This window comes from Hipposideros armiger, unplaced genomic scaffold (assembly GCF_001890085.2).
Source record: "Hipposideros armiger isolate ML-2016 unplaced genomic scaffold, ASM189008v1 scaffold_50, whole genome shotgun sequence".
Classification (NCBI taxonomy): Eukaryota; Metazoa; Chordata; class Mammalia; order Chiroptera; family Hipposideridae; genus Hipposideros; species Hipposideros armiger.
The window spans coordinates 64,699-77,110 of NW_017731400.1; the positions used below are offsets into that span (position 1 = coordinate 64,699).

General features: G+C 44.5%; 1 protein-coding gene across 1 annotated transcript; it reads right to left on the bottom strand.

Annotated features, from left to right (window-relative positions):
* Positions 1-284: 284 nt before the first annotated feature.
* On the bottom strand, positions 285-11,055 carry F3 (coagulation factor III, tissue factor). The gene is made up of 6 exons (XM_019640501.1): positions 10,753-11,055; positions 9,449-9,560; positions 5,410-5,600; positions 3,331-3,509; positions 2,607-2,766; positions 285-1,278 (listed from the first exon to the last, which is right to left on the bottom strand). Exons 1-6 carry the CDS (start codon positions 10,850-10,852, stop codon positions 1,148-1,150), a joined length of 873 nt encoding a protein of 290 aa, XP_019496046.1. The 5' UTR covers positions 10,853-11,055; the 3' UTR covers positions 285-1,147.
* Positions 11,056-12,412: the final 1,357 nt, after the last annotated feature.

Here is a 12,412-nt window from a genome sequence, read left to right on the forward strand (position 1 = left end):
TAAGAGGCAGCTTAAAGCTTGTAGATGGGGCTTCCTATTTCTACCAGTTTTTTGCTTTTTCCCTCTACCTTAATTCAAATAGGGGCTTCACCTTTGGTTTGGGTCTTAGGATGAGAAGACATTAGGAAGAGCTGCTGTCAACCCAGCCACCAAACTGTAATGTAAGTGAGAAATAAATAGTATAAAATTGTCATAAGATTGAGAATTTTAGGGTCCTGTGTTGCTGTAGCGAAGCCAAAGACCAAATCATAAATAATAAATGGAAGATATAACAAATGCAAAAGTCACAACTCCCAATCACCTTTATTTATATAAAAGCATATTAAATAAATTATCTCAATATATACAAACAGAATAATATTACCTCTATAAATAGAAAATCCCATATAAAACCTTTTAAAAAATTATATAAATATATACAATGTTGACCATATAAGCTTGAAGTACCTTAAGTCATAAACTCTATGTAGTTTGTTTGTATAGTAGTCTTATAAAAATATAGTTAGCTGTCAAGTGTTTAATCAACAGCATTTAAGTCAGTTAAAGTGCTAAACAGTGATGCATGTTAGGAACATGCCCAAAATAGAAGTCTTCTGCATTTAACACATTCATATGAAAATTTGCCAATTGTTTTAAACCTCCAAAAGAACTCTTAAAAAAAAAAAGAAGAAGAACCTAAACACCGTATTACAAAAGGACAGACATATGTTAGAAAAGTCCACCCAATTTCCATTTCATTCTCCCACATGATTTGAAGTCAGCCTCTTGAAAAGTCTCCAAGTCCACCCAGCGTTTTTTAAGGCATTTGTTAATGTTTTTTTTTTCTTAGATGACTTAGTTTCATCTTGAGTGTAGGACATACCGTCTAAAGCATGATATGTGCAAAAGGTGCCATAGTGTTAAAAAAGAAATTTAAAAAACTTGGAATTGGTCGTACCATTCATTACATTCCACAGTGACAAACACTGATGTCGAAACCACAGTGCTAATCATGAGAACAGGTCAGACAAAGAACTTTCTTTGAGCCCAAGGGTTTCCGTGCTCCAAAATACTCATTTGTGTTTCCATATATTCCATTCTCTTAAAAGTTCCTCGTCACAGTGCAATATAAACTTGGTAGCAGTCGGCAGCTCCCACGGCATGTGCTTTATGAAATATTGAGGGGGGTGTTCTCCTTTCCGCTCCGCCTTGTTCTGCGCTTCCTGCACACGTACAGAGACACAGACAGGACGATGATGATGACCACGAACACCACTGCTCCGATGATGAAGAACAAGTCTGAAAAATAAAAGGTGCCAAGTCAACCAAGAGAGAGCGCTTGACTTCTACTTATCAGTGGGCAGCACTGAGGGCTTAACCCCAAATGACACCATCCTGCTTTTGTGCAATTTGAAATGTCTTTCCTCCACTCTTTCCACCACCACACATTTTGATGAGGAAAAAAATCTGTCAAACCCTAGATGTTTTAGGGCAATTGGCAAGGGCAAAAAAAAAAAGCATTAAATAAGCCATTAAGTAAACTGGATAATGCTCACAGTCTAAAAAGACACATGTAGATGGAAACAAGAACAGCTGTTAGAAACAAGTGGCTAAAAATACGGCCACTTGTTGGCGATGATTAATTACAGAAGATGAACTATCAGTGCAAAGAGAGATAGAGAGCGCTACCAGGATTCGGGTGAAGAGAGGTGACACTGGCCAGGACAATAAGAAGGCTTCCTGGTGGAAGTGGCATTTTCAGTGGTTTTCAAAGGACACTTTTCAGCAGAGAGAAGATGGGGGGAAGCAGCGATTGGGTGTGCACGAAGACAGAGAGGCAGTGGAACTGCAGCTGGCTTTAGGAAGACGGATGTGAGGGCCATGAACATGATGGCAAGACCAGAGAGAGGTGAGTCCTTTCCTTCTGTCCCTATCAATAAATGTGAGAGAATTTACTTAACAGTGTTTTTAAATTTTTGAATCTCCTCTTAGCAAGGAGCTAGGTCATCATTACTTGCCTCTGACTCTTTTAATCCCTGAAAGTAGCCAGAGCACTTTCCCTACAAAGCCTGGAGGGAGACTCATAGGCTTTTAGCCTCAGGTATGTGTCTGAACACCTGCAGCACTTCCAGCTGGGGCCCAGTGTGTGCATGTGCATGGACAGAGACGTACATGGGTGTATGCGATAGACACAGTCCCTTCCCTTCATGGGTTACACTTTATCTCCTCTGTGGCAACAGCCCATCATGGGAACTCACAAATGTCTATTGGGGGATGCTGCCGCTGGTCCAGAAGCTCCCCCCAAACCTCATGATCAGAATTTAAATACGAAAACATTCCCAGAGAAACCTGTGATGGATGCTAAATCCTAAACACAGGCTGCATGCCCAGTGCTCAGCAGAGAGCTTAGCACATGGTAGGTGGTCAAAAAAACACTTGCTAACAACACAGAAACATTTCTAAATGCCTAAAATTGTAAGAGTAGCAAAACCATACAAAAACAAGAAAAACCAAGACAGTGGTTTTTCTGAACAAAAGTGCATTCCGGTTCTGAGGGGAGGGGCGTTGGAACTAGTCCCCTGGCAGGCAGCTATGTACCCACCATGCCTGCCAGGAAAGCCACTCACCTCTGAATACTCCTTTCTTGTGGCTAGTGCACTCAATGGGACTCTCTGGACTCTTCTGGTTCATTCTTCGTGATGGGATCACTGCTTGAACATTGAAACAGTAGTTTTCTCCTTCATCCACATCAATCAGAAACTCATTTGTGTTTGACTTGGCTGTTTTCTGTTCAAAGATAAGGAGTTCTTAATTCATCTGGTCGCAGGGTGAATTCTATTTACTAAGTCACTGTGGAAGTAACAGACTACACGAACACATCTGACATATACAGGATTAGAAGTGGCCAAACCGTTCCCCATGATAACTGTGAAGGATGCTTTTCCCAAGATTGAAGATATCCAATTTAGGCACATTCAACCCAATTTAGCCCCTTTAGAAGATATTCACAGTAAAGGAAAACAGGAATGATATATTGATTGTTGAATGGAAAACAAATTTTGTCTCTGTGATCCTCAGTAGAGGAAGAAATGTGGGAGCTGCGGAGAACCTTAGAGGTTATCTGGTCTGGCCCCTTGGCTGAGGAACTGGATATCCAAGGGGGCCCTGCCCAAAGTCACAAGGCTGCTCAAAATCACAGGTAGAACCAGGAAAATGGGCACCCCTCCCATTCCGCCATGCTGCCCTCTCAACCACCCCATTTTGCTATTTTTGGATTGGGGGAGAAGTGAGCTGTAAAATCAAGGACCCATGATTTAAAACAAGTCATTAAAACGAATGAAGAATCCTCACCTTTCCTGTACTTGAAGCTTTCCAATAATAAAGTGTGTAACTTAAGTCATTGCCAAAAACATCCTGGAGGCTTAGGAATGTGCCATTGATTCTGACCAACGTACGCGCATCCTGGACGGTAACATTCAGTTTTGTCCCAATGTGTTCAAAACTCTTAATTGTTGGCTGTCCAAGGTTTGCTAAAACATAGAAAATGAGCTTCGTTGGGACCAAAGAATTCTCTACAAAATAGACTCTCATTCAGTTACCACAGGTGATAACTACCTAGTCACCCCTCAGAAAACACCTGCATAGAATCAACTCCCTACAGTAGTGAGCTAAGAGACATTCTGTGACAGTGCTGCCCAAGGCAAATACAAGGGAGCCACAGATGGCATTTTAAATGTCCTTGCAGTCACATTAGAAAATGTAAAAAGGAACATGTGTAATTAATTTTAATAATATATTTTATTTAACCCAATATAGCTAAAATGGTATCACTTTAACATGGAATCAATATAAAACCTTTTAGAGATATTTCTCAAAATTCATGTGTATTTAACTCTTAAAGTATTAGCCATCTTTTGCGTGCTCAATAGCCACATGTGGTTAGTGGCTGCTGTATTAAACAACACAGTTGCATAAGAGTCCATATTTTAGATACAATAAATTAGGGGCTGTGGGAAAGTCCAGGAAATGTCCTTGGTACCTCAAGGACCCAGTTTTAACCACTGGGACTCTGGAACGGCTCAAGTATCTCATGTGCTTTGGCTGAATGACAGTAAAACCAATTCTAATAATTTAATATGAATTATAAGCGAGTATGTGCATGTATGTGTGAGCACATGCAAAATAAATATTAAAATATTATCTATCTTGCATCAAAAAAAGGATTTGAAGTGGCTTACAAAAAAGTCAACAACTAGAACAGAAAATCATGAGGATGCCATCAATGGAAGGAGAGTGACAATCCATGATCCTCGAGTTACTGGAGATGGCTGTGGACGTGGCATCTACACTCCCGCTGAGTGCCGTGAGAGACACACAGGTAAGAAACACTAGAGGAGTCTGAAGACAGGCTCTGCAAACAGGGGCTCCAGGAAGGCAGCCTCCTATTTCGACCCTCAAAGTAGGTGCGAGAGGGGAAATTTTGCTTGACTGTCACTTGGCCCCTTCTCACTATTCCTGCCTCCAGAAACTGTTCTCTCCCCCCAGGAGGTCAGAGGGGTAAATAAAACAGCACCCATAACATGACACCTTCATTCTAATCTTTCCTTCTAGTCTTCTTAAAAGATCTTTGAAGATGTAAAGCCCTTAAAAGAGTTCACTCTTCCCAATGTGCTACATGTGTTTATTTAAAATACCTACTTCAGAACCAGAGTCACCACACAAAAATGTAATCTCCAACTTGGCAGGAATCCTCTGCATTCCCTTGGTGGATGCGAAGGTCAGCTTACTGGGGCAAAGGCTGGGGTGGAAAGCATTCAGCACTCCGAAAACCAGTGTGAAGGAGGCAGGCTGGGAGCTGGCTGGGCAAGTGCAGCCCATCACGAGACTCAAAGCATGGCCGACTGATTAAAAAAGGTCAGCAAGCCCCATTATGGGCTCAGAGGGAAACTGGGCTTTCCCTGTGGATTTGTGACTCTGAAAACCCTTAAAGTGGGACTTCTGGTCTGATGATGGGACAGAATTTTCAGGATGTGTGTGTGTGTGTGTGTGTGTGTGTGTGTGTGTGTGTGTGTGTGTGTGTGTAAATATAATCTCAGAAGTATATATGGGGAAATGCTGAAACCCCAGCATTGGTGGATTTCAAATTCCCCGGCAGTCCCATCCAGCCAGTTACTTGTACAGTCTGGGGACAGACAGGTGGAGAAAGTTACTTGATAACATTGTTATCAACTCCAAAGCTCACACTCTGTGAACTTCCTCCCACATTGGAATGACTGAAGAGGGCTGTGGCACTTACCAGTTTCTGAGAAAGAAGGTGTGTGTATGGAAAAACACTTAAAAAAAAAATCTAACGGCCCATAAGGGTCACAAGCTCACAAGAAGAGTCAGAAGCTTACAATAAGAGTTACTTATAACAACCGAGCTACTTACTCTCTAAGTAAGGGGTGAACTCGCGGGAGTTTGTAAACACGGGCTCCCCAGCAGAACTGGTGGCATTGGCCAGCTTGGAAAGGACCCGCGCCGAGTAGGTCTGCTTCACGTCTTTCACGATCTCATCGGTGACATCACACTCCGTGTCTGTTATGGAAAAGCATTTGCTTTTCCAATTTCCTAATCTGTGGCTAAAGGAAGGAAGGAAGTAAAGTGGAACATTATGATTTGCAAACAGTAAGACAGATGGCTTTCTAGCTGTGGTGCTGTGTTACAACAGCAGCCTCCACAGCCACTCCTGAGCAGCCATTTGCTATGCTGAGCACTTTAGATGAACTTGAATACTCTCAGCAAGTGGGCTGGCTCTGTAATCATCTGTTTTCATAGATAAGGCAATTGAGGCAAAGGGAGACTGGGTGACTTTGAACCAGACAGCCGTTAGACTACTGAGTCCATGCTCTTAATCATTTTGTTAAATATCTTTCTTAAAATGTATACAATTTTCCCATTAAGACCCAATTATTTATTATAGTCTACTTATTATATCATACTATATTCTGTTTATATCACTTTCTATATTCTCTGTAGAATTACAGCTAATAACAGAGTTTATATAATAATATAGTCTATATATTACATTCTATCATGACCATTATTGGTGTGGTTATTTAACATTCACTGAATCACTATATGCCAGGTACTGTACTGGGCTCTTTCCACAAGTCACTTCATTTGATATAATCCTTCCAAGAAGGATCTTTTTTACACATGAGGATACTGAAGCTCAGAGACGCTAAGTAACTTGTACAAGGTCACACAGCTAAGGAGGTGAGAGCTGGGTCTATTCGTCTCATTATACTATATGCCTCTCTCCCTTTAACAAGATATAAACACATCCCATCAAAGATTGAGGAATAACAACACAAGTAGTATCTAACAAAGTCTAAAAGACCAAGAGGCTAAAAAGATCTTTCTTTTGTAAGATGTGCTGAAGAGGAAATGATTTAAAGAACTTCTGTTAAATACAAAATTATTTTAAAGGACCAAAATAATTCATAGATAAATGCCACTGCAACTTGATCCACACACTTCCGTCCCCCATAAATTGACAGCTACACTGCTCTTCCCTTCTTTTCAGCATCATCGACCGCCAGAGCCCTGTCCATCTTTAAGGCCATGCTTCAATCTCACTTTCCCCAGGAATCTCCGGATCGCTTTGCTCAGAATTGATGTCTCCCTTTCCCATCCCCCAGGGCTAATATCTCCATTGAACTACTTCATGTGGAACACCGTCTGCTTGGAACCAGGGGTCTATGCCCTTGGGTTTGCTGTTAAGCATCAGGGTTTTAGAGCTTGTACACAGCCAGGCCTTACTGAGTATTAGATGGTTTGCATCTACAGGTTGAATCAGGGAGAAAACAAGCCACTGTATGAATTCAGTTGTCTAAATCCACACATAAGAGCCATAAATACGTAATTTTTAAAAGTCTGAACTAAATAACCAGGCTAAGGGGGTATTGGTGAACACATTCTTTGTCCTAAAATTCACGAACTAAGATTGACACAGAAACCAAAATATTTCTTAGTTTGTGAATAAAAGTAGAGAGGCTCTCTTAATTCCAGAGTGACCACAATGCATTTTACAAAAGTGACTGAGAACAGGATGATTCTCCTCCACTGCTATGGCAAACGAGTCATTCAGGTTGCAGGAAAAAGACTGCTGAGCTCTGTGGCTACACTCTATCTGGGAGATCGGAATTTGGTTCCTCCCAGCTCATACGTAGGAGTCACAGCACTCTACAGCAAAACTTAGCACAAGCACCTGTATCACCGAAACTCGTAAAGTCACTAAAGTTGTGTGAACAAGTACTGAAGGGTCAATTCTGTATTTAGTTCATCTGGATGCTATTATCAGCATAAACACTGTAGAAGCCTTCCAGGGTCCTCTAGGTATTGCCCGATCTCCTGATTTAGCAATAACAAATGTCCTGCCTGAATTACTAAAAAAATCACAACAGAATCCAGGTTGACTAATTTAGGAGCAGGTTGTTTTCTAGGAGCTTTGGAAGTTCAATTTTAGAATTTCAGAATATGCCCATGGAAACAAGGCTACAGGTAATGTTTCAGCGTTTGAGCCAATAACACTTTGCAACCATCACCGAAACTGTTTCCAAAGGGGAAAAATACAGCTGGAACTCCAAGTAGAAGCTGCAGGCATAGCAGTGGTGCCCCTTGGCTGGGGGCAGGCCGGTACTGGGTGAAGGGGAGCAGCAGGTTCAAATGCTTCTTCTAGGAAAGGAAACCTGGGAGGGAAGGGGGTCCATTGAAGAGTTGCCATGGGAACGGTTTCCTTCCTCCTTCGAGCTGTGGGGCCTCACATCAGACTGTGGCAGACCCACCAGACGAGGTGGTGGTGGTGGACCGCTGGAGAGCCCTTGGTTCCAGACTCAGCTGATGGCACCCACCATCAATGTAGTCATAAAGAAGTCCCTCACCTTACCAGGCCATCAATTTCCTCTTCCATAAAATAAATGCTCTGGTCTTTTTCACCCATGAATCCCGTTTACCCATGAGAAGGACGGAGCAGAGTAAGGTCTCCAGCAGTGGGGAGAGACTGCTCACAGGTTCTCTACTCTCGCGCAAGAGCAAGGGCATAGGGAGATCGCCGGCAAGGCAGGAACCTCCGTGTCCACGGGCGCCTCCAAGCGGCAGCTCTGCACTTAGGATGTTTGCACATCCGGTGCCGCGTTCATTAAGTAACAGCAGCCTTGGAAAGTCCAAGAACTGAGAGTTAACGAAGGCTTATGTTTAAAAAATCAGGTAAATCGTAAATATGTTTCCACATGTTCACCAAACATAAGACTGAATATATTTAGGAGATAAGCATTCCTGCTAAAATCTTATTGTCACTAACCAGACGGAAAGTGTCTCCTAAGGAAAACTTCAGCTCTGTATCAATGGAATTACTTAATTCTTGGCTAGTAGAATTTGAATTGACAAGTTTGACTATAATTATAATTATTACCTCAGGTTATGAAATTCCTTTCTCTCTCTCCATCTATCTATACAGCATGCACGCACATACACAAATGCTCTTCCCCGTTGCTTTGGCAACAGTTGTCATGAATTTCGTTTTGAAAAACAAGAACATCCACCTAAAAGACCCCCTCCATACTTAGGAGTTGCATTCCTAATGCTATAAAAGGCTTGAAATAAGCTAAACCAAACAAAACAGCAAAACACCTTCAATTTAAGCCGGTGATACCTTTGTGCCTTTATACAAGCAGTGTTAAAATAATTTCCACAGGGGTTCTCCTCTATTTCATAAGATCCCTACCAAGCCTCCCAGACCATTTCAGAAACTAGAAACTTGCAAGAGTATGGTGAAAACCATCAAGGAAGACGTATGGATATTTAGGCTGAATTACAGGCTCTTGGAGAGAGCTGTCAATCAGAGACAAGGGTCAATGAGCAGAGCAGCCCTGAAAACTGAAGGTGCAGACAGGGAGAAGTAGTATTTCTTCCTGTCTTCGTGAGTCATGAACTTGGCCTCCTCCGATATCATGTATGCAACCAAATTTTGAATCATGAGTCCAAAGATGAATGCATCAAACACTGCTTCGGGGCAATATATACATCTGAGCACCCCCCCACCTCCTCCCTAACACGTTAGAGCAGACTCACAGTCTAGACAGCACAGAAAAAGATGGGTGTGTGCTTCGATCAGATCAGTTATCACTGACCCAGGACCAAGTCTATCAGTGCCGCCATGGCCTGAGATCCACAGCTCATGCTCCACTTAGGACTATCCCCATCATTTCCCAAAACAAATAAAACGTTCTATCGGTTTAAGGTCTGGAAATGTTGCAGGCTTGATGGAGTATGGCTTTGGACAGCAAATTACCATGAATGCCCTCTTCTTTGTCATCTATTAAATAATTTAATTTCATCCGTCAATCAACTCTAAGGACTTTTGTATTCAGCACAGGAAAGTGGAAACATCAAAAACCATATTTGTCTGTTTTTGTATCTAGCTTACCTTATCTGAACAGTGTAGACATGATTGATGGGTTTGGGTTCCCACTCCAAAATTGTCTTGAAATTAATTGATTTCCAAGTTAAATTATATGCTACCACGACACCTGTAGTGCCTTTAAACAACAGAGAAACAGCTATTATTACAAGAACTTCTCAGCACATGATTTCATGTTTATGGTATAAAAAATTTTCCCACCCCCTCCCCAACATCACCATAAACCTCACATTAGTTTTTTCCAACCACAAAAGCTTCACTACTGAGTTATCAGAGAAAAAAAACTTCTAGTTTTTCCTAAACTCAGAATTTCCTCATGGCAAAATCATCCTTGTAATCTAAGGAAACAGGCAAGGAGTTTGAAATCCTTGTTTGAAATTATTCGGGGATGGGGTGGGGGGTGGGGGGAAGTACTGTGACAACCTGACCTGGAAGCACTGCCCAGGAGCCATCAGTGCCCCAGGGTGTCCAGGGCTGAGCTGGGGAAGTAGTGTAGGACTCTAAGGTTGAACTCTGGCAGGGAAGGCCTGATAGGAAGGGTCGTCCATAGTTATGGAAAAGGGCAAATTCCACATGTGTGAGAAGAGTTAGGGCTGCATACAATGAAAAAGCCAAATTTTGACTTCTTTCATTTTTATCTAAAATGTCTCTATACCGAAACTTCCACAGACACCCAGGCAGAAGTGCGGCCAGTCATACTGTCAGTTAGGATGCTTCATTATTAAGGTCTGTTTTGCCAATACTCAGGCAAGTCTCGGGCCTGCCCCGCACACAGAACAGGCATATGGGGCATGCAGGATGTGGTGGAGACTGCTCGAATCCAGAGACAGTTTGCGACAGGATTGCCTCTAACCGAATTGAAAACAAAGACTATCAAGACAAGACCGCGGGCCGCTCATTATTAACTAAAGTGCACATTTAATTAAGGATAATATCTAAACCATTACACGCAGAACCTTGCAAGTGCGGACCCCCAAGTCCCACCCTGCACCTTAAAGGTCACTGGGAAGCTCTTTTCCTAAATTTAACGTTGGAGCCACAAATCCACTTATGCAACAACAACGGACTCCCCTATCAAGCATCTCTAGCAGAAGGAGCAGGCCGGGTCCTGGGCGCGAGCCACCTACCCTCCAACTCCCACCTGTGCGTCCCTAGCCGGGGTTCATTCAAACACAGGTAGGTGAGCGCGGCTGAGTCCGGCGGGCGCGGGGGGTACCTCCGGGCAGCAGGACGAGCCCGCTGCCAGCCAAGACTGTCCCCCATCCTCCCGGCAGGGCACCACAGGTATTCAGGGGGCGGGTGCCACTCACCTGAGGCTCCAGCCACTTGGACAAGGACCCAGCCGAGGAGAAGCGTCCGTGCGACAGCAGTCTCGGGGCAGGGCACCGGAGGGCCGGTAGGGGTCGTCATGTCCCTGAGCTGGCGGCCAGGTCAGGAGGATTCCGCGATTTCGGAGGCTGGAGTGGTTTGGCTGCAGGCGCCCTGGGGCGGCCGGAGGGAGCTTGAAGGAGTGTGGGGAGCCCGAGTCTGGGGGAGCTAGTGCGGGGCGCGCTATAAAGGGCCAAGCAGACGCCCGCGCCTCCGCAGTCTCCAGCGCCCGCCCCGTCTCTTCTCCCGACTCCCCGCCCCGGCCGGGTCTGAGCAGTCGCGGTGGGCGGCCCCGGTGAATCCACACCCCTGCCCCGCCTCCTGTCGGTAGGAAACCGAGACCCTGAAAGGAGTGATTCACCCCTTGATTCAACCGTGCCGCGCAGCCGCCACGCTGCCCCTCGGCCGTTGGCGGCTCCAGGTGCCGAGGGCAGCCAGGCCCCCCGGTTCCTTAGCCCCGTGGCCCCCAGAACCCTTAGGCCGGCGATCCGGCGGTCTAGCCTGAGTGGGCAGCAGGTCTGGGGAGAAGAAAGATGGGGAGCGTTGGAAGGAGTTCTTGAGGTGCAGGAGAGGGATTTTCCTTTCCACTTGGTGATACTCTGTTGTCGGTGGAGAGGCAGCGTTTACCAAAGTCTAATAAGTACCGGCTCGGGGCTCCTGTCGGACAGTGGAGGGCCTTTCCCCTGCGCTTTGCCCACGTGGGGCCGGGCCTTGCAATCTGCAGCCCAGTCGGCGCGTGAGGATAAGTAGGGACCTTGCCCAGCTGAGGTTTCGTCTTTTACCCCAATACCTGGCCTTCCTACCCTACAAGCCCCTTACCGTGGGTCGCAGACTATAAAGGTGGTGCAAATGCAGGTGTCTGTTCATAGGTGCGAAGGACAGTTAGCACCCGCACAACCCAGCAACCCGGTGTAGTGACCGAAGAAAAGCAACCCCAAACTTGGCAGTTTGCCTGTGGGAGAATTCCAGCGTGACATCTGCAGCCCTGTGGCTCCAGAAAGGATTGTTCTCTCATTGAAGAAGACATTTGGGGGACTGAGTTAGTTCCGCTCAAGTTCAGAGAAGCAAAAAATGAAGTTAAAAAGATCATCGGATTTTCATGCCACTAGTCTTAAGCTTTGGTTTTTCAGAATTAGTTTCTGGCTTCCTCTTCTGGGCTTTGCTGTAAAATGGTCAGGCGAGAGAATGTCCACTTTCACTCTACTGAGTGGCATTGTATATTAGCTTCTCAAAGTATTTCCCATGATTTGTTAATTATTACTCTGTAGTTGCCTCCAAGACAGACCGGGGAGTTTTTAGGAGTGTGGAGTCTTCTCTTTCTCTCCCATTTTTTTCCCCCCCTAGGGAAATCAGCCGTGCATTTCAGTGCATACTGCACACACATTTCCATGTAGCCTGCTGAGCCATAGCATTGCACTTATTTTACAAGAAATAAAACGTTGCAATAGTTTTACTTTCTTCCCTTGCCTGAGCTGAGCTAACACACCCAGGCTTAGCTCTTGTAGTCCTTCTTTCCTGGAAGCTGTACTTGCTGATGTCGTCTATGAGCTCTCTTTCAGCTCGAAATCCATAAAGTTTATATGTGCAGAACTAAGCCATGCA

Excerpts from the sequence above, each read along its gene's own strand:
- F3 (XM_019640501.1), bottom strand. The coding sequence starts at position 10,852 with ATGACGACCCCTACCGGCCCTCCGGTGCCCTGCCCCGAGACTGCTGTC. Across the intron at positions 5,601-9,448 it reads GTCTACACTGTTCAGATAAG|CCACAGATTAGGAAATTGGA; the intron begins GTAAGCTAGATA and ends TCCTTCCTTTAG. Across the intron at positions 2,767-3,330 it reads AAGCTTCAAGTACAGGAAAG|AAAACAGCCAAGTCAAACAC; the intron begins GTGAGGATTCTT and ends ATCTTTGAACAG.